The sequence below is a fragment of the Setaria viridis genome, chromosome 6 (assembly GCF_005286985.2).
Source record: "Setaria viridis chromosome 6, Setaria_viridis_v4.0, whole genome shotgun sequence".
In the NCBI taxonomy this organism is placed as follows: domain Eukaryota; kingdom Viridiplantae; phylum Streptophyta; class Magnoliopsida; order Poales; family Poaceae; genus Setaria; species Setaria viridis.
Window position 1 is genome coordinate 4207845 of NC_048268.2, and position 26932 is coordinate 4234776.

At 54.0% G+C, this 26932-nt stretch overlaps 1 protein-coding gene, 1 long non-coding RNA gene and 1 other non-coding gene across 3 annotated transcripts; 2 read left to right on the forward strand and 1 right to left on the reverse strand.

Moving 5' to 3' along the window:
• The first annotated feature begins 963 nt into the window (after window positions 1-963).
• LOC117861342 (uncharacterized) lies at window positions 964-2960 on the forward strand. The gene is made up of 2 exons (XR_004641757.2): window positions 964-2159; window positions 2258-2960. It is a non-coding gene; the product is annotated as an uncharacterized lncRNA (long non-coding RNA).
• Window positions 2961-10789: 7829 nt separating this feature from the next.
• Window positions 10790-17815, forward strand: LOC117860234 (probable mixed-linked glucan synthase 6). The gene is made up of 3 exons (XM_034743493.2): window positions 10790-11704; window positions 13898-14642; window positions 15354-17815. Exons 1-3 carry the CDS (start codon window positions 11379-11381, stop codon window positions 17151-17153), a joined length of 2871 nt encoding a protein of 956 aa, XP_034599384.1. The 5' UTR covers window positions 10790-11378; the 3' UTR covers window positions 17154-17815.
• A 3019-nt stretch (window positions 17816-20834) lies between these two features.
• On the reverse strand, window positions 20835-20937 carry LOC117862287 (U6 spliceosomal RNA). Its single transcript, XR_004641942.1, has one exon. It is a non-coding gene; the product is annotated as a U6 spliceosomal RNA (small nuclear RNA).
• Window positions 20938-26932: the final 5995 nt, after the last annotated feature.

Here is a 26932-nt window from a genome sequence, read left to right on the forward strand (position 1 = left end):
CGTTGCGAGCGTGCTGTCAAAACACGGCCGGATCTCGACCTGCAGTTAGCCTGCCACCTCGTGGCGCCAGGAGCCGAGAGGTTGACGTGCATCAGTGCATGCCTGAGCGGAACGGAAGGACCATGCGTGTGTGTATATATACGTACAGAAACCGGCCAGGAAAGTAGAGCTGTATCTCTGTACCCCGCCCCACCGCATACGCTTGTCCGTATACGCACGTGCTCGTCGCACAAATGCTGGCAGCGGACGTGCTGTGATTTGTGACTCGTCACCATCATGTCATATCGTATCCATCCAATGCAAGAGAGAGAGAAGAGAGAGATGGATGAGAACGGCGCATCGCATCGGTAACCTCTGCTCGCGGGCAACATGTACTTGCCAACGGTCGGGCAGTGTTGGATGGAGGTGACACGGTAGTTATGCCATTCGTTTCGGGCACCTCCCAGATAGTTGTAGCTCCAGAGCCTACTAGCTTAGCTCATCCTGAAGCCGGCCTGTGATGGACAAACCGTGTGCTGCGATTTGACAGACGGATTGCCGGATGTGCATCGGATCGCAATAGAATAACAATAACAGACGGCGCGCACGGCACCAGGCTGAAGCCACTGATCCGTGGAGATGGGCGGGCTCGATCCGCGCCGGTGAGCTTCCCCTGTTGGGAAAGCAACGGGTTGATTGCCTGCTCTCGATCTGCTCCACCACCGCGTCGACAGTTAGCCCTTGTTTACTTTGCGAATTTGGAAGGTGTCAAATTACTGTAGCAACACTGTAGCGTTTCGTTTGTATTTGTGAATTATTGTCCAAATATTGACTAATTAGGCTCAAAAGATTCGTCTCGCAAAGTACAATAAAACTGTGCAATTAGTTTTTGATTTCGTCTACATTTAGTACTCCATGCATGTACCGCAAGTTTGATGTGATGGAGAATCTTCTTTTTGCATAGTGCCAAAGTTGGGAGTTTTGTAGGAAGTGAACAAGGACTTATTCGTTACCCGCTTTTCAGACCGACCGCCGACCCTTCGCCGCTAGCCGCTGTACTGTGGCTGTGGGGCGAGTGGCGACCCGTTGGTTCGTTCTCGACGACCTGTATGTAATCAAAGACGACGTGGGAGCTTCTGGTCCAGGCTGTCGTTGTAGGTAGCTAGCTAGCTGCAGGGGGGAATCGAATCGGGATACTTGCTTGGCATACTGCATGCTGCTGCTGCTATATATGGCGGGCGATCGGGGCAGGCCACCTCGCTAGAGCCTAGGGCACGCCGCCCTGCCTCGGGCTATCCGTGTCCGTGATGGATTAGGATGGATAGGGGACGTCCGCGCGCTCGCGTGCACGGGGCACGGACCAGCGGCGGCGGTGCGCCGTCACATCTGGCGGCCGCGCCGAAAAGTTGGCGCCACCGCGCGCGCGGCCATGGGTACGGTGGCGGCGGCGTCCCGTCGGTGGTGTCGCGGGCGGTGGCGGGGGGGAACAGCGACGCCGCAACCGTTGTTGGGCCAGGACGCCCCGCCGCCGACGCGCTCAACGGAACCCGGCAGCGGCGTCCCCGGGACGCGCGCGCAGCCGGGGACGGGACACCGCGCCCGGTGCGTGGCACGCTAGCCGCAGCGGCATTTGCCTGCCCGTGGGCGGCGTGGGGTCCGTGCCGGTAACGGTGAGGTGCGAGCCGGGGATGCGTGCGCGGGGGCGTTCGTGTCCGGTCCGCGTGTGACGGCCCGCAGGCAGGCAGGGGGACCCATCACCGGCTGCCGTGCACGCAAGGGAACGTCACCTCTCGAATTCCCGATCCCCCAGCCGTTGGGTGCGCTGAGCTGCCGTCGGCGCGGTTGAGTCCGAGGCCGTGCGCACGATACCAACGGCGAGCGTTCCGTGTGCCGCGACGACGGACGGTGGCGCCACACGCGACGCCTGGCAGCACCGTACGTACGTACCCCAGACCATCACCGGACACGGCGATCCCCGTACAATCGGATGCGTCCACGCCGGCACGCGGGATGCCTGGCGCCACCAAACCTAACCACTACCACGCACCGTCACTCAGAGGCAGGTCTCGTGGCGCAGGGGGTGCAGTGCAGGTATGCTCTGCTTCTGCGGCGCCACCCAACCCGGTGCGCGGTGCAGGTGCACCCAGCACCAGCAGGTCCTCAAGGTGAACGCAATGCACGTACGTACACCTACCACCATCGGGCTAATGGTTTTAAAAAAAAATATCCGGCTAATCACGCTCGCCGAAACCTGATTAAAGATGTCTACACTGTACAGGGATGATTGGCAGTTTGCCGGAGCAACAAATTGAATGCCTAGTCTTGCTTGGCTAGCAATCATGGTGTGAAAGAAAGGAACCCGGCGGACTCGTCTGGTTGCACGCCGACGTGGCGTCGGCACGGCTGCTACAGAGCTCCACTACGTCCTACCGCGGACCGCGCCGTCGGTATCGTCCACCCGTCGTCCTCTGACCGCCGCTGCACTGTGTCGGCAGTTACTAGGATACCTTCTGGATCCAGGGACAGTAACATCGAAGCCTAGGACTTGGCGTGTTCCGATCCAGGGACAAACTGCCAGTAAAAGGCACGAGGCCCACGACCAGGTGGCATGCCATGCGTCGCCGTAACACTGGAGTCCGATGACGAGCTCATCCATGGCCGGTCCTGCGTGCTAAACTGACGGTTGGTGGCAGTGGACGACACGGACAGTGCCAGCACGTACACTATCCAGATACTTTCTTTTTGCGTGCACTTGTCCACCCATCATCCATCATCCTGATCCATGAGCCCGGCCGGCGTTTAAGGCCCGTGTGATTTATAGGCGGCTGGTACACAAACACACACTCGTACTGGAGGGTACACTCCTACTCCTGCAAGAAGTGTACCCGTCACAACACCTTTATCTACTACCGGTAGCTTTGCTGGTGCCATTTGGTGTGTCATCAGTGCAGCAGCAGCAGCAAACGCTTCCGAAACAAGCATCGATCGCTGCAGCCGTTTTCCTTTCCTGCCTTGCTGCACCGCCGCCGTCCGATCCCGTCCGCAAAAGCCGCGGGGACGAAAACGAACGAAAGCTATTAAAGGCAAGTTAGGGGGACTGTACTTGCGCTCTGGTGACTGCAAGGAATGTTGCCCCCAATCTTGTTCCGTGTCGTGTTGTCCCGAAGCTTTGCTCAAAAAAAAATAAAAAAAAATGTTGTCCCAAAGCGTGCAAAAGAGGAAGGGGTCGAGGCATCAGACGGAGCAAGGTGTTCTTCTTTCCCAAAGTTGTGGTGTTCGGCGGGTGACTTTGGCTCAAAGTGATCGGACACCGTTGGTTCCGGCTCATCATTAACTGGACCGATTCCATCTCATCAGTGTGATCGACTGAAAACCGTAGGCCTCGTTCGTTTGACAGAGCTTCAACTCCGAGATCCATACGGGAGTTGGAGACACAAGATAAAATTAAGTGGTCTAGACATACGCCCAAAGTTTAGTTCAACATCTTTAATGTGCTCACAGTTTTGACTCCAGGATTATTTTTTACAGAGCTAGGAATTTGCTATCCTCTGCATACTGCACCATAAGGGTTATTCAAGAAATCAGGGCTTTTGGTCCATACAAAGTATATATGCATGTTGCACAATGCGCATCACGTTTGCTAGGAAAAAAAAAGGGTTTCGAAAATGAAAGCGTACAGTAGCTGGCTGGAAATGAAATTGCTAATATCATCTTTCCCAATCGTCCACAAAAAAAACATTTTCAAATTAATTGACCGACAGCAATCAATTAGAAAGTACAATATCAGAAAGGAAATAAGCGGGTGGACCACTGTTTTCCTCCCCCCCCCCCCCCCCCCCCCCCCCCCGCCCCGTTTTTTTTAACAAAGCAGTGCTTCTTCTTCGAGCATCAACGAAAGCGTAAAGAAACAGAGGAGCTGCAAAAAAAAAAATACTATTTGCACTAAAATAGCATGTACTATTGTTGTACTACCGATACCAGGTTACAGCCTTACACGACGAGACACAAAAAGACAAGATGAAGTGTTACTGCTGCAAGCTTGCAATTGTACTTGCCTTATTATTGCTATTATTTTCAACGAGGTTTAATTTTTGGCCCGATTGGTTAAGGACATTGATTTTTGAATTATATATGCATGTGGCTACTCATCAGTTCCAAGCATTAATCCCTTCGTAGGTAACAACTAGTAGCGATTTTTTAAAAATGCCCTTGTCAGTTACTTTGGTTTTTTTTTTTTTCCTCTCCGGTCCGGCCCCTCCAAGCATTTCCCTGTCAATCATCGACTGAAAAGCCTTTCTTTTGCTCCTCGCTCACAATGCAAACCTCGATCGTTTTGATTTTTTTTTCCTAAATACTTTTTTTGGCATCTATTTTATTTATTCTTTGTTGGCCTCCATCCAATACGGTCCACCCAAACTGTCGGTGGTGGCATCGCAGGGCATCTCCGCATCTTCATGTCCTCACTCATCTCCCGCTACCTCAACGCCTCCTTTTTGTTTCTTTGGCTGGCTTTCTTTTAGCCTGTTGCTTATCATGGCTGTGGCCATGATGATGGAATAGCGGCGACGCTTGTGGCATCACCCACGGTCCGAACCCTTTAATCACCCTCTTGAGTCCACGCCTAATCATCATCCATCTGTATTACGTGGTGATGTGATTATATTCTCTTCCAGTACATGCACACTGGATTGGATGCTGGGTAGGGTTTCTACATTTCGTGACACAATGGTTTAATGCACTGTTCCACGATCAGGTTTGCGAACAGGCTATATCAATGCTGGATTAACCTTCTTTTTCCCTTTTGTAAAGACAAACAGCAGGCGTTATTAGAAAAGAAAGAGAGCAATGCATGCATGAGAAGATCCTGAGAAAAGCAGAGATAACTTAGAAAAGGAAAAGAAAACAAAAAAAAACTATGCATGCAGTAGTAGCCCTCGCTGTCGCGCTTGATGGCTGATGAGTTACCTACCGTACGTCCATTGTCTTCTCCGGCGCCAATCGATCCGATGATCGATGTCAAGCTAATTAGCATCCGGCAATCAAATTTCTCCCCGGGTTTTGACGCGTGCGTGACCGAAACCTGGCACGCAAGGTGACCGGACGCGTCGTAGGCACACGGCCGCCGTCTGGACACGGTACACATGGCGCCGCGGCGGGAGAGGAAGGACCTGCCGGCGACCGGCGTCCGTCGCTGGCGGCACGTACGACTACGTGGGGAGCCGCGCTGTGCGGCGAGACGCCGACGGCGCGTGCGTGATTAGCGAGAGAGCTTGGAGCCAGCCAGCGCGGCGTGTGCGTTTGCCAGGCCGTGATGGCGCCATCCCTCCTGCTGCCGTGCTGACAGGCTCGGGTTGGCTAGAGCCTGGCGTTGGGCCCGGCAAGGATCTCGCTTTCCCTGTCCTCGTCGGACCTCGAGATCGTGCTTGGTGCCCTGGTTGCTTTTACGCCGGTGATTATTTTTTTTGTTCTTTGTTGAAAAAGATAGTTTGGGTGTGATTGAGAGGTTTGTCGTGAGGACGACCTAGATAAATATTCCACCTGTCAGATCTCCTTTTCTTATGTATATGTAAAAATATTTTTTAGAGAAGAAAAACAAACAGCATAGTACTACCAGTTGGATTTATTCCTGTGGGCGAGCAGAGGCAGAGCTGAGCAGGGGAATAAGCAGATGGATTGGGCGTCAAGAAATTTCCCCCTACCTGTCAGAACGACACTAGCAGTCTTGCTTTTATGTTAGGATTCTCTCAGAGGGAATAAGTACTGTCCCACAGGCATTATTTTTTTTGTTGATCAGCTAACTGCACGTAGTAGTGGACTAGTGGTAGATCAGAGTAAGATGTCTAGTAGCCTTCCCCTGCTCCCCAAATGCCACTGGAGGCACAGCCGTTCAGTCTTACCATCTTTCTTACGCCCTCCTCCACTTACCACTTGTGTTAACCGACTACTCCTCCATCGGCTAGTGCGCGCGGCAGGTGAGGGAGGTCACGTAGTTGACTGGAGTGGTAGCATGCGCGATGGATCGCGAGGTTGACGTACAGGACGCGCTTGCAAGTTGGCGGAATCGAGCCAGCTGAAACCGGGCGGTAGACATTCATTCTAATTCTACGAGAGCAGAGCAGCATGTGCGCAACTACGCATATGGGCATTGACAAATTTGGCATTCCAATTAAGCTTAGGTCTTGTTTAGTTCTCAAATTGAGAGTGGCAAAGTTTGCATTTTACCATAAATACGCAACTGTAGCATTTCGTTTGTATTTGTGAATTATTGTCCAAATATTGACTAATTAGGCTCAAAAGATTCGTCTTGCAAAGTACAACAAAACTGTACAATTAGTTTTTGATTTCGTCTACATTTAGTACTCCATGCATGTACCGCAAGTCTGATGTGATGGGAAATCTTCTTTTTACATAGTGCTAAAGTTGGAAAAAACGGAAACTAAACAAGACCTTAGCATGCGGAGATCCACCCGCCCGCCAATCTTGACCTGACCGCCCAGGCCCAGCCCGGCCCAGCCCCCCGAATCAAAGGTATCACGTTCGAACAAGAAACAATCTCTGAATTGGCATGGGAATCTCTCGCATCGGCGCGCGACGGCATATGCAGAGCCTAGCGTCACTCATTCATTAACACCGGCGTTTGGTGGAAGCTGATGATGGATCATATTCATTGGCATGCAAATGCGCAATGGTAGGGAGGGAGGCATTTCCGGCCGGCGGCGTTGTCCCTGTCCCGTCCGCATCGGGGGAGCGGCGCACGACGCGGCAACCCCTCACATGCCTCCCGGCCCCGGCCGGTAATAAAATAGCATAGTCCCTGCTCTTTTTTCATTTCGCTGTGTCGGCCTGGCCACGCGCCCCGGCCGGCCGCGGCGGCCCTGCCACCACTGCCCTTGTTGCTCTCTGCTCCGTGAATGAAATGAAACCTAGTATAATAGCAGGAATATTTAATTTCCAGTAAAGCTAATCCAAATGGAAAGTTTGTTTCCAAGACAGCCACATAAGCATGAATGAAATGAAATGGTGTTTGAAACTACCCTCCCCAATGCATAATTTCATAGTGTGGTTTCATAGGATCAAAATCGCATTTAATTTCATGACTCATAGAGAATTGGTATTCATGTACAGTTGGTTTCATCTAGATGAAAATGGTTCCCTCTCTCTTCTTTAATTTCATGCCATGTTATAAAAAATCCTATGATGTGGCATAAATACTAAGTGTTTGTTCCTTGAGCTAAAGTTTAGTCCGTATCACATCGAATATTCGGAGGCTAATTAGGAGGACTAAATATGATTTAATTATAAAACTAATTGCAAAGATGGAGGCTAAACGACGAGATGAATCTATTAAGCCCAATTAATTCATTATTAGCAAATGGTTACTATAGCAGCACATTATCAAATCATGGACTAATTAGGTTTAATAGATTTGTCTCACTATTTAGCCTCCATCTGTGCAATGAGTTTTGTAAATAGTCTATATTTAATACTTTTAATTAGTATCTAAACATTCAATACGACGGGACTAAACTTTAGTCCGTTTGAACCAAACGGCTCGTAAGAGCCTCATGAAACTCTCTGTTGAGAGTAGAGTCAGCTCATCGATTAGTTTATTTCACAGCAAAGTAATTGGGATTCGGCGCCAGTGGCTTGACAGCGCGGCCAGCCGGCCGGCGACCACGTAACGTGCCGGTCCGACCTGGCGTTGCTGTGCCGCGCAAGTAACCTCTCCACTGCTCATCCCGACTAGCTGCAGGGGTGGGTCCCCGGTCCAGCGTGCGGGACAGATTGACCGCTGCTGCGGAATTGGAGGAGGAGCAGAGGCGGAAGCCGCGTAGGGGATGGCATGGCATGACGTCGCGCGTTGGCCGTGCAGTGCATGCGCATGTGGCTCAGTGGCTCGCTTCCTGGCTTGGCTGGCGCGCGGACGCGGTGACGCCCGCTTTCTGTCGGAGGGTCCCGGCCCCGCAGCTAGGTGCAGGACGCGCTACGTGCCAGCCAGCCGGGATCCCTACTCGGCTACTCGTCCACCAGCTGGACCTCGCCGGGCGCCGCAAAAACGCCCCCGTTTTTCTTATTCCCCGCGGCGCTCGCAACGCAATCATTTCGGTTCGCCCGAAAAGGTGATCATGGAACGAGAACCACGAGCTCGCTCGCTCCTTCCAGGCACGCGCCGGCTCTGCGCAGCGCGCACTGCACCGACGGGAGCCGGTGGTCGGTGCCACCGCCACCGTCTCCACGCTCCTGCTCCCCTACTCACACGTAGTACTCCCCGTCACGTACGCACGGCCCTTCATCCGGCTCCGCACACACACGTGACGATTCTCGGCATTTTATCAAGTACTAATAGCTACTATTGAAGCTAACCAGGTCGAGCGTGGTTTTGCATCACACGTAATGCCATATGCACCATTCTGATGGCTCAGTTGCTCAGCATGGACGGGGACGGGTCGATCATACATCGTTGGAGAGCATCATGCATGCATGAATGACGAGTGCCGCAACCGATCACATCATCGTCGCCGGTTGCTTGGACGGCAGCACGACGTACGGACGCGCGCACGTGCGGTACGGCGAGCTGTTGATCTCTCGAGCGCGTCCCGGGCTCCCGGCCGGCGTCGAGGATGAGCAAGAGGAGGAGACGAGAGAGGAAGCAAGCAATGCAATGCACTGCACGCGCGCGCGTACACTTGGTGCTGGTATTAATGGCGGGGTTTACGTGCCGGCGTTTGCAGTTGGACGATGGATCATGGACGAACCGAAACGGCCGCAACTGTTGGGGAGACTACTGATCGGTTGTGATTAAATTAGGAGGGTGCAGTACGTACTCGTTGATCGATCTCACCTCCCGCTAATTAACTACCACTCTACTCCTGTTAGGCGTGCGTGAGAGGTTGCGAGGAACTTAATGATGGCTCCTCCGATCCACGTCAGCAGCAGCAGGTGCCGCAGTTGCAGAGGCTCGCAGGATGGACGGGTGGCTCACGGGGGCCGGCCGGAGATCGGGCGAGATCGACGCGCACGTACGTCGCCGTCGAACCAACTGGCTCGACCCGGCTCGCTGGTCGAGTGGGCGACGGCCATGCACGCACACGCGCACAGGGGGTGTGGCCGTGGACGCCTCATGTTTCACCTCGCCCCCCCCCCCCCCCCCCCCCCCCCCCCCCCCCGTTAGTTCAGGGAGCGCCATCACCACGCTCCTCCGCTCGATTATACGTCACGGGCGTCACGCACGGCACGCAGCAGCATATCCGTCCAAAAGGCATCGTACCCCCAAGGCCCCAAGGGGTTCTCCCGTTCCGCAGCCCGTCGGTTTCGCCGCGGCGGGCAGTTAAGCAGTTACCACCTGAGTCGTCACCGTAGCCGTAGATGGCGGCTCGTTAGTCGTCGTGGTCATGTGTATTGGTAGCAGAGTGTGGCTCACTGTTGTTACTCATTCATCAGTCGGGGCGTGGGCGTGATGATGAATGAGATCGAGGAATTCTAGGCAACGTAACGGTACGTGCGCCCCCTCCATCCCCGATGACACCCTGTATACACGTACGCATACGGGGCATCGGTCCCCGGCTCCCGGACCCCAGCGGTGACGTTTTTTTTTTTGACCCGGGGCAGGGGCAGAGCTACCTGCACGAACGTTGCAATCCGCGCGCGCGAGCGGGCGGAGCAGGGAATTCTGGGATACCCGGGGGACCATGTCGCGAGACGTACGTGGCGTAGTAGTATCCCCGTGACCCAATTGGTAACCGCAAGGGAACAAAGCCGGGGGGCGTGAACGCGACGACGCCCGGCCCCCCCGAAATACCCTGCTGCCTCTGCCGCGCTCTGTGACCGGAGTTACTCCTGTCCGAAGCCAAGAATACGCAGAGACCGAGAGCCAGCCATGGAGGCAGGGGCGTGCTGGAGCCTGGAGGACAGGAGGAAGAGCCCAAAATGCCAAGGAACTTTCCGTGGAATTAAACCCGCTGCGGCCTCCGGATCCGGACGTGCACGGCAGCGGCTTCGGGCTCATAAACCCCCGGCCGTGCACGTCCGCTTGCTTGCAATCAATCGCGCGCGCTGTGATCGATGCCTGCGCCGCGTTCTAGCGAGGCGCCGAGGTCAGAAAAGGGTCCCTGTACCCAGCTCATCATGGGAGAGGGAGCCATGGTGGCGGTGCGTGTGTACGAGCTCGATCATCAGTACGCGCACTGCTCCCTCATGTTCCATTGAAGAAGCATCGGGGCATCGGCCACCCCTCATCTTCACGGGCTTGGGAGCCACAGCCAGGGGGAAAAAGGCGAACGCAAGGAATCTTCCAATCAGGAGGCGCGAGGACGTTAGCTAGCTACCTCGCCTCGCGATTCTTGACAGCGCCAACGACCGAGGGAGCCTCGCGAAAAAGGGAACATGCATATATGTATATACAACATATTTACTAAATATATAACAAACAAACTAATCATTACCGTCGGTCGCTTTATTCTATTCCCCCCCTCCCTCTCCCCCGGCCCTGATTAGCAGGTTAATTATGCGGGCCGATGGGGATGGAAAGGAAATAAATCACCAAGCATATCTTGGCGACGATCGATTGTATGGAAACAAATCATCAGCCCGGTATTGTTTATGCGGCTGGATCACATGGGGATTAACACGGGGAATATTAGCGGAAGGAAGCAGCCTGGTTGGTAGGTGCCCCCCCATATGGGCCTCTCATGGCGCCTCCTCTCTCTCTCTCTCTCTCTCTCTCTCTCTCTCTCTCTCTGTGTGCAAGAGCGGCTTAGCTTGCAAATGCCTGCCTGCCACCTACAAATACGCGCACAGCTCACCTTCTCTCTCGGACACCGTCACACACGCTGAGACAGACACGGACAGGCAGTTCCCTTCCCTCCTGATTACCCTGGTTCTCATATAGTAAATCCCATTCCCAGCTCTCTCCCCCCTGTCATTCTCACACACGTAGTGACAGGGTTGAGTGAGTACACATACACACACGTACAGTGTGTGTGTGAGAGGAAGAGAGGGACGTGTACAGACGCGTACAAAAATACAGAGGGGGGCTTAGCTAGCCTTTCTCTTGCCTCGCAAGCCCGCCCGACCGACACTCGGCTCGTGAATTCCCCTTGCCCGGCCCATATTTTCTATATATCCCCCACGTACTTTACTTGGCCTCCCACACCCCGCGCCACCTTGGCTTCCTTCCTTCTCCCCCTCTAGAGAAGCGGAGAGCTCCTCTCTCCCCTTCCCTCCACCACCACCATCCCCAGAGGCCAGAGCACAGAGCTAGCACGCAGAGGTCGCTTGCTCGCTTCCCATTCTTGGTTCCCTCTTTCCTTCCCCGGCCGGTCTCTTCTCTCTTGCCTCGAGAGAGAAGAGCCACCACCACCAAGGAGGAGGAGGAGGAGGAGGAGCAGGCGGCGGGCATTATGGCGCCCGGCGGCGGAGACGGCCGGCGGAACAACGGCGAGCAGGCGAACGGTAACAACAGGCACGGGTGCGTGTGCGGGTTCCCCGTGTGCGCGTGCGCGGGCGCGGCGGCGGTGGCCTCCGCGGCGTCGTCCGCCGACATGGACCGCGTGGTGGCGGTGGCCGCCACCGAGGGCCAGATCGGCGCTGTCAACGACGAGAGCTGGGTGGCCGTCGACCTCAGCGACGACCTCTCCGGCGACGGCGGCGACGACGGCGTCGCCATCGAGGACCGCCCCGTCTTCCGCACCGAGAAGATCAAGGGCGTCCTCCTCCACCCATACAGGTACGGGAAACGGAACCTCCTCTCCCTCGCCTCCTTCCTCAGTCATGTCCTGACCTCCAGTGAAATTCCAAACACTTTGCTCTGTTGCTCCGAGCAGAGCTCCCGTAGCCAATCCACCACCAAGCTCACGGCTGCATTGAGCGCCAGGGAGAATCTTATTCGCCACCAGAAAACTACTTCCACTGTCAGACAGCCAGCCTCCCAATCTGGTCGGCGTTTAAACAAGTCCTCCTAGATTGCAGTAAATTAATAACCAGAGTAGTAATTTAAAAACCGAACCCGGTGAATAATTTTTTTTTTCAACCTCAACCCCGCCCCAGACACGGGACATCAGACAAGTGCACGTTACAGTTAGGCAGGGGTGGCGCGGGGTACGGCGCACCCCGGGTGGCTCACCTCATCTGGGGTGCTGGGCCCACCGGGGTCGCCGCGTCCCCCCCCGTTGGCTGTCGGCACCCGCGTCGCCGCGCGAGTGGCCGCTGCCGTGTGGGGCCACCACCACCCATTGGGGGTGGGAGTTTAATTCGTTAGTTGCCTGGGGGCGACTGGCAGGTGGGCCCCAGCACTGGCGGCTCATAAATTTTTACCCGCTTTGGAGTGGGCAAGGAAAGCTACTAGGGCAATTGGGGGTGGATGGCTGGGCCTGTCTGACTGGCTCGGGTTCTTACCCACACTGGGAATCCGAGGTGGGTGGTGAAATCAATGAGCTGAGGCTAGCTGAGGAGAGACACCAGGCATGGCTTGCATGTGAGTCCAAGCGAGCATCATTAAAAGCCTCCAAATTCCGGTAAAGACTAGTACTAGTACAAGTACCCTGATTAGTGACAAAGTTTTTGGGTAATAATCACAAAGCGCCTCCCACTCAACTCCCCCGTTTGCTTGCCCCTTTTCGAGCTGTGAGGAGAGAGGTGAAAAGTGTTGGTGACAACAATAGTCTCGGGGGGGAGGATGTCTGTGGAAAAACAGAAAGGGTGAGATGGTGGTGGTGTTGGGGGGTGTTCCAGTTGTATCCTCTGCCTATGCCCGGATGGGATTCTTCTAGATGGCGTGGGCTGCATCTAATCTAATCGAGTGGTAGTACTACTACTAGCTTTGATGAGGTTTGGGCATCCAGGGAGGAAAAGGACCGGCACATCTCGAAAGCACGGAGCTTTAGAGGGAGAAGGGAAAAGGATGTGTTTTTAGAGAGAGGAGGTGCTTGCTCCACATAGTTTCGGCATGCTGACAGCTCGTAGAGATAAATAAAGAGGGGAAAAAAATGGCACATTTAGTAGGCATTTACAACTCAACACCGTAGCAGTCGGTACCGGATGCAAGTGTAGGTGTAGGTAGGATTGCTTCCTTCCGAGTCCACCCTGTACAGCAGCAGCCTTGTACACACACCCTCACATGGTACTGGGATACCGTAGGAGCAGTGGTATGGGGTACCGGAAATTATTCCAGGTGGACCTGGAAGAAGGCAATAATTGCATCGTAGGTGGAGCCAGGCAGCCCCCGAGTGCGAACAAAAGAAATTTGTTCTTTCCACCAGGGAAAAAAAAGAAAAGAAGAGTAAAAGCCAGGGGGATGAAGAAAAAAAAACCCCGTTATTCCTAGGGGCAAGGCAAGGCAAGGCAAGCAAATCTATGCTGCTTTGCGCCATTGGCCCCCGGATCGTGGGGCCACAACATGGATGCTTTGCCTGCCTGGCTGGCAGCTGGCGCTTTCACGCCGCGGGGGCCACCTCCCCTCGTGGGGCCCCTGCATGTCGGTGCTGTGTGCTCGTGCCAGCTCACGCGCATTGACTGCCACCCGCGCCGCGCCAGCGCTTCCACTTCCACCCCCCCCCTTCGCTGTCACATGATTGGGCCGGGCCTTTTTTCCCCGCCGCGCCACGCATATGTTCCGTTCCGGCCGGGGGGCTCCTCACCACCGCGGCCGCCGCGAAGTGAACCAACATGAGAACATGACGCATGTTCCCGCCCACAATTATTGCACGACCCCGGCATCATCGTGCGTGCTCCCAAACAAATCACCACTCACTCACACCTTTAACTAATCAGCATGATTAGCAACAAGCAGGTCAAAATATTTTAGTAATTTTATTAATCCGTCAATGATTGCAGTAAAATTCATCAAATTTGTAACTGAAATGAACTTATTCTGAAAATTACTCTACTAACAAACTGTGGATTTTTGGAACAACTACTGCAGGGTGCTCATCTTCGTGCGCCTGATCGCGTTCACGCTGTTCGTGATCTGGCGTATCTCGCACCGGAACCCGGACGCGCAGTGGCTGTGGGTGACGTCCATCGCCGGCGAGTTCTGGTTCGGCTTCTCCTGGCTCCTCGACCAGCTGCCCAAGCTGAACCCGATCAACCGCGTCCCCGACCTCGCGGTGCTCCGCCAGCGGTTCGACCGGGCGGACGGCACCTCCCGCCTTCCCGGGCTCGACATCTTCGTCACCACCGCCGACCCCTTCAAGGAGCCCATACTCAGCACGGCCAACTCCATCCTCTCCATCCTGGCCGCCGACTACCCGGTCGAGAAGAACACCTGCTACCTCTCCGACGACTCCGGGATGCTGCTCACTTACGAGGCCATGGTGGAGGCCGCCAAGTTCGCCACCGTGTGGGTGCCCTTCTGCCGGAAGCACGGGATCGAGCCGCGCGGGCCCGAGAGCTACTTCGAGCTCAAGTCGCACCCGTACATGGGGAGGTCGCAGGAGGACTTCGTCAACGACCGCCGCCGCGTCCGCAAGGAGTACGACGAGTTCAAGGCAAGGATCAACGGCCTCGAGCACGACATCAAGCAGAGGTCCGACGCGTATAACGCCGCCAGGGGGCTCAAGGACGGCGAGCCCCGCGCCACGTGGATGGCCGACGGGAACCAGTGGGAGGGAACCTGGGTTGAGCCGTCGGAGAACCACCGCAAGGGCGACCACGCCGGCATCGTCCTGGTCAGTACATACCCATTCTTTCTTCTTCTTCTTCTTCTTCGTCTTGTTCATCACTGTTAAGTTGCTCATCACACTCTACTAGATTATTGTTAATTATCTAGTAGAACAACTAGATTAGATTATATTAGATTCTTGCATTGCATGGGTCGAATCAGATGGAATGTGGAGGAGATCGTCGGTTAGTAGATGGGGGGTGTTTTTCGGAGGGATGGGATCATGGATTTGACGGGAATGGACGCGGGTGATGGTCAAGGGCTCAACCACCGCTCGCGCACTAATTCGGCAGCGCCATTGAGTGGCCATGCGAGACAGGGCCATCCAGCTAAGCCCCATTGAATCAATGGAGAGGCTGCCCCTAGTGTGGCGAGGTGGTTGGGGTGGTCCTTTCCCTCCCCCCGACAGCGCCACAGCATCGCCTTTCTTCGGTCGCCCTCAATCATTGATTCCTGGCATTCATTAGTAAACTACCCTGCCCACCTGTAGCGATTAACTTAATCACCACTTGACACTTTTAACACTTTTTACCATGGCAAAGTTACTACTGCTTCATTTACCCTTTTGTATTCACCCTCATCAAGTAGTTACCACTGTAGTACTACAATTAGTACCTGCTGTAACTTAGCACTGTAATAACTTGTAGCAGTAAGTAACAGTAAATAGTAAAAGCTGTGCTAGCTGATTGCTGACGTCCATGGATGATCGATGATGCAGGTGCTGGTGAACCACCCGAGCCACGGCCGCCAGTTCGGCCCGCCGGCGAGCGCCGACAACCCGCTGGACTTCAGCATGGTGGACGTCCGCCTCCCCATGCTGGTGTACGTGTCCCGTGAGAAGCGCCCGGGCTTCAACCACGAGAAGAAGGCCGGCGCCATGAACGCGCTCACCCGCTGCTCCGCCGTGCTCACCAACTCGCCCTTCATCCTCAACCTCGACTGCGACCACTACATCAACAACTCCCAGGCGCTGCGCGCCGGGATCTGCTTCATGCTCGGCCGCGACAGCGACACCGTCGCCTTCGTCCAGTTCCCGCAGCGGTTCGAGGGCGTGGACCCCACGGACCTGTACGCCAACCACAACCGCATCTTCTTCGACGGCACGCTCCGGGCGCTCGACGGCATGCAGGGGCCCATCTACGTCGGGACGGGTTGCCTCTTCCGCCGCGTCACGCTCTACGGCTTCGACCCGCCGAGGATCAACGTCGGCGGCCAGTGCTTCCCGTCGCTGGGAGGGATGTTCGCCAAGACCAAGTACGAGAAGCCGGGGCTCGAGATGAGCACCGCCAAGGGCGCCGCCACCGCCGTCGTCGCCAAGGGTAAGCACGGGTTCCTGCCCCTGCCCAAGAAGTCGTACGGCAAGTCGGAGGCGTTCGTGGACTCGATCCCGCGCGCGTCGCACCCGTCGCCGTTCGCCAACGCCACCGGTGACGCCGGCGTGCTGACCGACGAGGCGACCATCTCGGAGGCCGTGGCGGTGACGACGGCGGCGTACGAGAAGAAGACCGGGTGGGGCAGCAACATCGGGTGGGTGTACGGCACCGTGACGGAGGACGTGGTGACGGGGTACCGGATGCACATCAAGGGGTGGCGCTCCCGCTACTGCTCCATCTACCCGCACGCCTTCATCGGCACCGCCCCCATCAACCTCACGGAGCGCCTCTACCAGGTGCTCCGCTGGTCCACGGGGTCCCTCGAGATCTTCTTCTCCAAGAACAACCCGCTGTTCGGGAGCACGTTCCTGCACCCGCTCCAGCGCGTCGCCTACATCAACATCACCACCTACCCGTTCACGGCGCTGTTCCTCATCTTCTACACGACGGTGCCGGCGCTGTCGTTCGTCACGGGGCACTTCATCGTGCAGCGCCCCACCACCATGTTCTACGTGTACCTTGCCATCGTGCTGGGCACGCTGCTGATCCTGGCGGTCCTGGAGGTGAAGTGGGCGGGCGTCACCGTCTTCGAGTGGTTCCGGAACGGGCAGTTCTGGATGACGGCGAGCTGCTCCGCGTACCTCGCCGCCGTGTGCCAGGTGGTGGTGAAGGTGGTGTTCCGTCGGGACATCTCGTTCAAGCTGACGTCGAAGCAGCCGGCGGGCGACGAGAAGAAGGACCCCTACGCGGACCTGTACGTGGTGCGGTGGACGTGGCTGATGGTGATGCCCATCATCATCATCCTCGTCAACATCATCGGCTCCGCCGTGGCGTTCGCCAAGGTGCTCGACGGCGAGTGGACGCACTGGCTCAAGGTCGCCGGCGGCGTCTTCTTCAACTTCTGGGTGCTGTTCCACCTCTACCCGTTCGCCAAGGGCATCCTCGGGAAGCACGGCAAGACCCCGGTCGTGGTGCTGGTGTGGTGGGCGTTCACCTTCGTCATCACCGCCGTGCTCTACATCAACATCCCACACATCCACGGACCCGGCGGTAAGCACGGGCACGGCGGCGCGCTGGGGAAGCACGCCCACGGACACCACGCCGGCAGCAAGTTCGGTTACTCGGAGGTCTACGGCTGGCCGTGATGGATCGATCGAAGCACATATACCACATCCGATTGGGTGATCAACCGACTACGACCGTGAAGAGAAGAGTACGTTCCGTTCTGTTATATTCCATTCCATTTCTACCTGCTGCTGGTGAAGACTACTACAAACAAGAGATCGACGACGTACCCGCCACCACAATTTGATTTTTCTTTTTTGCCCTTTCTTTTTTTTTCTTTGGTTCTTTTTTTAGTTTTGTCCAGAAATTGAAAGATGGTGTTGATTTGATTTAGTTTTTTTTTAATTACCGTACCTGTGGTAATTAATCATGTACCTACTACTTATATACATTACGCGAAGAAGAAGAGGATGAAGGAAGGATCATCACTTGTAAGTGAGAGGATGAGCGGGTGGGGCCGGGGTGTGTCTTGTCTGTCTGTCTGTACTGTACATGCTACTGGAGTGGAGTCACACACAGAGAGGAGAGAAGAGAAGGGAGAGGGGTCCAGGGCCCGGCTTTGGGGTGGTATTCTTTTTTAGTATATGGAACACAATAAATTTAATTTCATTCTTGAAAAAAAAATGTGCATGCTGCTGTGTGTCCTGGACTCTACTGCCAATCTTGTAGTATACGTGTACTGCTACTACCTGTGTACTGTACTGTTCACTGTTTGTTAATTGATGATACCCTGCTGATTTAATCTGGTGGCTTAGCGACGAGCATGCATGATGATTAGTCAATGGTGAATGACCTAGCTAGGCAGCTAGCAGCAGGGGGTGGAGTGTTGTTGGTGCCTCTTGTCCCTCGCCTTGTCCATTGTCAACTGGGGAATCTCTCGTGTCCTTCGCCATGGCGCCGTGGGTTTTGACCCTTGGGCCATGCGATGCGTGGTAGCAGAGGAGACGACTATTGTGTGTTGAGAGCTCGATCGAGCATGGCATCGTGCGATGTGCAGTGGCGTGTCTTTGTGTGGCTTGTGAGTGAGGGCAGGTGGCGGGAATCTTGCTTGCAGCTGGACTCGCGACTTTTGAGTGTGGATGGGATTAGCCGTGCATGTGAGAACGAACGTGTGCGTGTTGTGCTGTGTGCTCCGCGCGGCGCGTTCGTCGTCTGTCCATGCTTCCATTCACTCGACATGAGGTGTTTGTTGGAACAGGTAGCTACGAGTAGCTGCGAGATTTCCCCCCTGATCGCGGTCATGGAGGTTGGTGGCTAGGGCCCCGGCGGTAGGATCTGCATCGTCCCTGCCGACACGAGGCGAGGCATTCTTCAATAACAGTTGGAGAGAGAGAGAGAGTCAAGGACGGACGGGGTGGCCGGGTGGGTGCCACGGGCTCTGCCCCCCGGCCACGGACGTCGCTTTTGGTGGATCAATGTTTCAAAAAAGACATTCATAGACTCGTCGCGGTGTGAATTGAATTACTGGCAAAGTTCGTTTTTCCCAACCTGCTTCCATTCCGTTGTGAACTTAGAGCTGTTTGGCTCTCAGGAGTTAAACTTTAGCTCATATCACATCGGATATTTGATACTAATTAAGAGTATTAAACATAGGCTAATTACAAAATTAATTGCACAGATGGAGGCTAATTCGCGAGACGAATCTATTAAACCTAATTAGTCCAATAACCATTTGCTAATGATAGATTAATTAGGTTTAATAGATTCGTCTCGTGAATTAGTCCAGGACTTCTGCAATTAATTTTATAATTAGCTCATATTTAGTCTTCCTAATTGGCATCCGAACATTCGATGTGATAAGGATTAAACTTTTAACTCCTACTATCAAACAGCCCCTTACTATGATCGATGGAGATGGATGGTGTCAGCAATGATGGTAACATGCTGCACCGACAAGGCAAGGCAATGTGCACGGGAGTAAGGCAAAGGCAGGTACCGAACTTGTTTTGGGCTTTGCCGAACTTGGCCTCTACTTCTGCCCGTCTCGTGCCGCTCCATACTGGGTGGGGGCTAACAATCTAAAGATGCCGATCATCATACACGTATTATTGATTGAGGGGGAGCCTTGGCGGGAAAGATTCCTTGCATGTACAGATGTACTGATGAAAAAAGAAAAACTCCTCACTCTACCAAACCCGTGCGTGTACAGGTGGTGGTGGTATAGCACTACTAGTGCTGACCACACGCATTCGCTCGCTGCCAGTTGCCTTTTTTTTTAACGAATCAAGCAGAGAACTGCCGATTTATTAAAAAGTAGATTTTTTTAAACGAATCAACTGCCGACTATATTAAAAAGAAGATAAATCTCAGACTGGACAATACAACAAATGGAAGAAAAAATAACACGAGAAGGTTGGATTGGAGCATCAACACATGCTCAACTCAACTCAACTATCGATTGGATTAGACATCGACACGATTCACAACAACACTGGCCGGTCGAATTGGGACATCGACGTGAGCCGCACAACATCACTCCGCTCAACTCAGACTTAGCCACACTAGGCGGTCATCTCCAGTTGCCACTCCCCCCGAACGCCATCCCTGCAAAACCCACACCATCGCCACCACCATTGGGTTCTTTCCTTTCTTTTTTTTCACTTTTTTGAGAAAGAAAGAAAAGAGAGAAAGGGAAGAGACGCCCTGCCACTGTCGACCGACGGATGCGAACCATCACGCCAGAAAATACCCGATGTCGCCTTCAGGAAGGCACGACGCTTGAAGCGCCATCGATAGTGGCCCAAGAAGGGTTGGATTTTCATCCGCATTATCATAGGACAGTGAGGATTAGAGAGGATGCCTCCAACGAGGAAGCGGCACCCTTAGACGTCGCCATCTATACTTTCACCTTGACCTCAACCGGCCCACCCACGAGGGAGCGCTTAGAGCCTAGCTGACCCCGCAGACCTGCAGTGCAAAGAGACGTCCGATGCTGTCAGCCACACCACCACGACGCTGCTAACGCACCTTCGCTTGGCCGCAGCCAGCCACACCACCATGGTGTCACTGACATGCATCCGAGTAAGCTGCTGCTGGCCACGCCACCACACCGCCACCGATGCACCTCCGCAAAAGACCTTGCAAACGCCGGTAGGGATACAAGTCGCCTTGTAGTAGCCCCATGGTGCCACGCTGTCGCTGCCAAAGCCTCGGCAGGCTGCCCGCACCTTGTAGCCGGCGCACCGGCAGCTTCGGATCCGCGCCTTGAGGACTCTTGCACCGCAAGACGTGACGGAGGAAGCGCCCGCCCAAGCCACCCGTGACCCCACCTGCGCAGCAGAGGGAGCCGACCGGCAGCCGACAAGCTTTGCCCAGCACCACAGGGGGTAGCGCCGTCCCAGGATGTAGCGGCACGACCCAAGCTGCGAGCTGGCAACACCAGAGCAGTGCCGCCCGTGGCAACCGCTACCAGCCCGGCCATCCCGAGCGGCCGCCCTGCCCAGCAAGGCACCGCACGGCAATGGTGGGTGGCAGATCCAGAGGGCCACAACCCGGATTTGTGTCGTCACCGTGAAGATCTGCAACGCTGGCGCCAAGAACCAGCATCGTGGCCGGAGCAACCACCAGTCCACCACACGACAAGGCGAGCACTAGAGGAGAGGGAAGAAGGAAGGAAGGATAGAGGAGAGGGGAGGAGGGGGAGGCCGCTAGCAGCGGCGGCGACTAGCAGGTTGGGTGGTACGGGGGCTTGGGCGGCAGGGTGGAGTCGCCCCCGAGCCGCCTCAGTGAGATGACGCAAGGACCCAAGGCGAGGGACTTTCCATAATTTGAACAATTTCTCGATTTGTACGTGTCATTCTTGCGCACGGGTCATGCTAATCTTGTCTGTATCGCTTCCATCCATTCATACATTTATTGGTGCATGATGATGGCGACTGGGCAGGGGCACAGGCACACGCACGACACAAATGGTAGGGAATGGGAGGCATGAACGAAAGTGAGAGGCCGGCCAGAGGAAGGAGGAGGAAGAAGCACTGAAGCAGACATGCGCGGCGCAGGGGGACGTTGGTCACTCGGTCGGTTTGGTTTGGGCCAGTTGTTACCGGGCTAGCTGGGCCCCCGCGCGCGGATCCTGCTAGATCGAGCCAGGCTGTAACCCAGGAGAGGGCCCACGAGGAGGATCGAGCGAATCGGGGGAAATGAGAGGCCCTCCTCCGTCCGTCTCCGTCGCCGCTCCCACCCGTCGTCTCTCTCGCTCTCGGCTCCTCCTCTGTCCTCTCCTCTCCGTGCGGCACCCCAGTACCCCACCCGGGCAACCGGGCCCTGTGATTGGCTGCTACAGGAATGAATGGAAGGAAAGTGGCTGCTTTGCTTGGTACTGCCGAGGTTACGGGGCGACGAGAAGAGAGGAGACAGGATGCACATGCCGCACTGCAAGGTTAAGGTCGATGATCACCCATGGATCGCCCCTTTTCCCGGCCGGGGCTACTGGCATGCCTTTTCCCTGTGCGGCGAGCGACGTCGATAAAAGTGCGCGTACTGTTTGTCGCCAGTCGACGGCGAGGGAAATGCATCCGCGTGGGGATGGCGACGCGCGCATTTTGTTGCCGGTGATTGCCTTGGTGATCATCTTTTTTACCACCGCAACCCTGTTTCAAGATCGCAATCATCGTCCAATGGGCTGGGCGATAATTCTGTCTTCTTGCTGGGCCAGGGAGGCGAAAACGGACGCGTCCGTACGCTCGCTGACTCGCTGTTCATGGCTGCCGGCGATCGTCCCCTCGTGATCGGCAGGTCAGGTCATTGCGATTTGCGCAGCACGTTGTCGCTTGCCGGGCAAGATGGCAACAAAACAAATGCCAGCAATTGGTTAGTGGGTGAAAAAACAAGAAGAAGGGGACCGTCGCTGAGGAAGCCGTCCCTGGCTCCCTGCAAATTTTTAATTAGCTTTTTTTAGAGGTGCAAATTTAGCTATTACGCCGGTCGCCACACGGCGGCTCTCGTAATAGAATTCTGGGCGGTACTTGCTGCTGGGCTTATTCTCTCACAACGAAGCAAATGTGAAGGCCGGCATGTGAGATGGGCTGGCCATGCTGCGCAGTGCGCAGTAAAGCAGCCCACGGTCCAAGTCCAAATCTCCTCAGCACATGACCCACACACACGTCGAATCAAGCGAAAACAAAGCTGCATGGGCTCCTCCAACCAGTCAGTTTCCCGTCCGTGTGAATCTGGCCCAGCAAGGGGTTATTGCTCCCACCCAACAAATCAACATCAGCCCATGTGCTAAACAAATCGGATCCTGGCAACATCAGTTCCTTTTCCTTTTATTAATTCAACCGTCTCAAAAACATTGTGTATAGTAGTAGCAGGAATATTAAATCCCGCACGTGGAAGATGCAAAATTTTTTTCAGCGCGGTAAATGTTTAAATCCCCATGCAAATATTAATTAACGTGATGCTTGCGTTTCTATTCATCAAAGGTACACAAATTCAGGTGCCAACGGGCGTACAAACACTCATCAAATCTTTCAAGCACAAAAAGGAAAGCTAATCTTAGCCCTCAATGAAGAATCGGTGGCGAAACAAAAAAAATCGGGCGCCAGGGTTGTCAATAACAGTGAAATAAGGGAAAACAAATGGCAAGCAAAGGTCAAGAACATGGACCGAACTGGGTAGTAGTAGCTGTGATTTCACTGCAAGATTTAGTCCCACGATACAGCAACGGCCGGGGAGACGACGAGGAACATCTACTTCACTGCACACCCAGCCATAACCTAAATATTTCTTCCATTATGTACCTAAAAAAATTAAAATAATTTACAATTTAAAACGCGAAGGGAGTAATAGTTGGTTCGGTCTTTAATAAATTGGACGTGACTTAGCCCGTCCGTACGGCCGGCCTTAATTAGGAAACCAGGAAACCACCTAATCGAGGACTTCCTTTTTGGCATACATCAGTAGGAAACAACATTCCATTCTCTAGTCCGTGGAGACACCTTTAGTCCCGGATCTAAAGGTGATCTTTTAGTCCCGGTTGGTGTTACAACAAAAGAATTGCATCCCCTATTCAGTTAAATATGCTGTGTAGATGAAATAGTAAGAAAAATACACGCGAAACTTGAAATCGTAGGTTCGAATCCCACGCATTTTGGTTCCTCTACGCGGCCCGACAGCACCCACACAACACAGCATGCTACACAGCACTTCTGGCACCAAGAACTATACACAGTTTCCAATTTAGTACTATATAACAATACAAGTACATAATACAATGGTGCACACTGCACACATATTATTGGTATCTTCTCTTGAGCCACTTTATAGCACATGATCTTCATTCTACCAAGATGAAGGCAATTCACCAATGCCCCCATTAAAGAAATCCGGTCACGTGCTCAACTTAATATACCTACCCTAAAATAAATTACTGAACAATACTTCAACTAACCAATAACGGTACTAACAGTACTTTGCACATTACAATCAACAATATGATACCGTGTATTCGCATTATATCACAAGCAAAAAAGATGTTCATAAACGATGTCTGCAAATTTGCTTCCCTTCCCGGCCACTTCATGACATGCAATGCGTTGAAGAGTAGCATGTCAATAATCACAATGGAGCAAATCCATGTATTTTACCAATGGGTTGAACTAATATGCGAGAAGTAATAATATAGAACAAAAACATGTACCCTTATTTCACATCATCAACTCTACTTGCTGGAGTCAGTGGTCTAATTATCCGACTCGATTTTGCAAAGCAAAAGGTTATAATAAGCAAGTTTCAGGAAACTCATAAACAACCACATATATAGCACAGCTTGCAACACAAGCTAGTGCCCATTAGGCCTTGAGCTAATTAACACACAATCTAGATGTTCAAATGAATTGCAAACCACATGAATTAGAGAGGCAGGATAATTTGATTTTATATGCAACCATTTCTTTCAATAAACCACCGTAAACTGAAATAAGAAGAAATAGGGCAGCAAGACTTGAGCACACCTTCGATATCGACAAGACCTGAGCAAAAAGCTAACCCTATTACTTAAGTTAGTTCCAATACTTACTAAACCAGTCCACCCTTCTCTATTAGTTTATCAACCATCTTATTAGAACAGAGCAATCCTCGCAAAAAAAAAAAATAGTATAGAGCAAGCACAAATATGAGCACAAGTGTACTTGTTTGAGTAGAGGAATCACAAAGTGAACTACGGGTATACATTGACCTTGTTCTGCCAAATATCCTACATCAAATTGCTAACCTCACTACACTTCAATTAAGCTTCGTAATTGAATTAGTAAAACTCTCGCAGTACCTCTTCAGGCCTCCGTTTAAGTTGGATTGTATTCCGGCTAGGATTACTTTCAGGTCCGATTTGAGTGATTCCACCCGTGTCACTCAGTCCGGTTAGGATTTAATCTTGCCAATCCATCCAAAAAGAATGGGTTATCAGTCTCGCTCCGCTCCGCTCGACCAAGGCACGCCGGCTCCGTCTCCTCCGATCCACACGCACTGCACACGCACTGCTGGATTCGTCTCCTCAGTGCCTGCCCCCAGCACCTCCGCGCCAGCCCCCGGCTCCATCTCCTCCATGCCACTAGCTTTGTCTCCTCGACGCCTGCCCCCAGCTTCATCTCCTCCACGCCGTCAACTCCGTCTCCTCCGATCCACACGAACTGCTGGATTCGTCTCCTCAGTGCCTGCCCCCAGCACCTCCGCGCCAGCCCCCGGCTCCATCTCCTCCATGCCATTGGCTTTGTCTCCTCGACGCCTGCCCCCAGCTTCATCTCCTCCACGCCGTCAACTCCGTCTCCTCCGCGCACGCCTCTTGCTCCATCTCCTCTGTGCATGCCCCTTGCTTCGTCTCCTCCACGCACGCCACCGAGGTGGTGCATATTCCCCAGTCCCCACCACCACCAAATCCTAGCTATCGGTGGAACGCGCGCCTTCCAAGGGGAGGCCACTAGGCCCCACTGACTCCACCTCCGGGCAGGACGGATCCATGGAGGGGCGGATCGATGGAGGCAGGGTGAGCTCCTGGCGCGCGGCGGCGTCGAGCGCGGACTAGTGCACTTGGAAGTGGGCCTCGACGGCCGCGGTGGCAGAGGAGAGCGGGTCATCCCAGGAGCCGGACAAGGAGGAGAGCGCGCGACGGAGCAGCGGGAGGAGTGGCGAGCGGAGGGTGGCTAGCCAGGCGGCGAAGAAGTCCCGCATTGGTCGCCTGGTACCCGGGGCCTCGCGACCCGACGGTGGGGGCCGCAACATGTCGGCGCACAACTTCTTCCGACGCCCAAATAGTCATGGCTTCTTCTCCGACGCCGATGCCGACGCACGGCACGCTAGCAAGTGCCGCCAGCCAGCTGGTGCGGCGGAGGGGTGCACAGCCGTGGCCACACCGCAGCTGGGGGGCGTGTGCGGCAGGTCGGCGGCCATGGGGGCGTGGAGGAGCCGGGAAGCGCGGGCGACGGCGTAGTAGGGCCGCAGGTGGAGGCGCTACGGTGGGGTCATGGCCATGGAGCGCGGAGGCGCGGGGGAGCAGCGAGCGTTGAGTTGAGTGAGTGGCCTGGCTCCGTTCCGGAGGGGAGGAGGTGGGCAATGATTTCGAACCATCAGTAGAAGGGAAACTGAACCGAACCGAACAACGAATTCAAGCCTGACTCTATTCTGGACTGTTCCATTCCGTCCGGATTGGGCTGCATTCCGGACCAAACCGGCCGAACCGAACGAGCCCTCAGTGGTGGCTCGCCATTGACCGCATGGAGGAGGTGGTGTAGCACTAGATCCTTAGCAACCTTGGGGCGTTGCGCCACGCCCGCCGCACCACACGTCGCCGGCAGCGACGAAGATGCTCTCTATTGGAGGAATAACTCAACTCACTTTCCATTAATCTTAAGAGAGTATATATAGAGATTACATTGGGATATGAAGAGGTAGGAAAACTAAAGAAAAAGAGATTACAACCCTTGGTATACTAACAGAGACTCTTGTTATGCTAACACCCCCCGCTGTTGGAACGCCGACACTGTTAGGAGTGGAGACATTCAAACTGGATCGAAATTCAGTGAAAATAGAGGTAGGGAGGCCCTTGGTAAACACATCCGCATATTGGGAAGTGGATGGAACATGAAGAACTTGAATATCCCCTGTAGCAACCTTGTCGCGGACAAAATGTAAATCAATCTCAACATGTTTGGTACGCTGATGTTGTACCGGATTTGTTGAGAGATAAATGACGCTGACATTATCACAGAAAACCACGAAGGAGCGCTGAGGATAGAAATGAAGTTCCTGAAGAAGTTGTCGAAGCCAAGAAATTTCTGCAACAGCATTGGCAACAGCTCTATATTCGACCTCAGCACTGGAGCGAGAAACTGTTTGTTGTCGCTTCGAAGACTAGGAAACCAAATTGTCACCGAAAAATACAGCGTAACCTGAGGTGGAGCGCCGAGTGTTGGGACAACCCGCCCAATCAGCATCGGAGTACGCAACAAGGTCACAAGTAGAAGACCGAAGTATCTTGAGACCATAGTCAAGAGTCCCCTTGATGTAGCGAAGAACACGCTTAATCAAGGCAAGATGGGGCTCACGGAGATCGTGCATATATAGACAAATCTGCTGCACGGCATAGGAGATGTCTGGACGAGTAAAAGTGAGCCACTGTAAAGCACCGGCAAGAGCGCGATAGTTAGTGGCGTCAGCAACAAGCGGTCCATCAGCAGAGAGCTTGGCATTAGTATCAATCGGAGTGGAGCAAGGTTTGCAATCAGTCATACGAGCACCATCCAAGAGCTCAAGTATATAGTGGCGCTGAGAGAGGAACATGCCAGTGGAGCTCCGAGAGACAATCATGCTAAGGAAATGATGCAAATGCCTAAGATCCTTCATAGAGAACTCTGCCGTAAGAGAACTC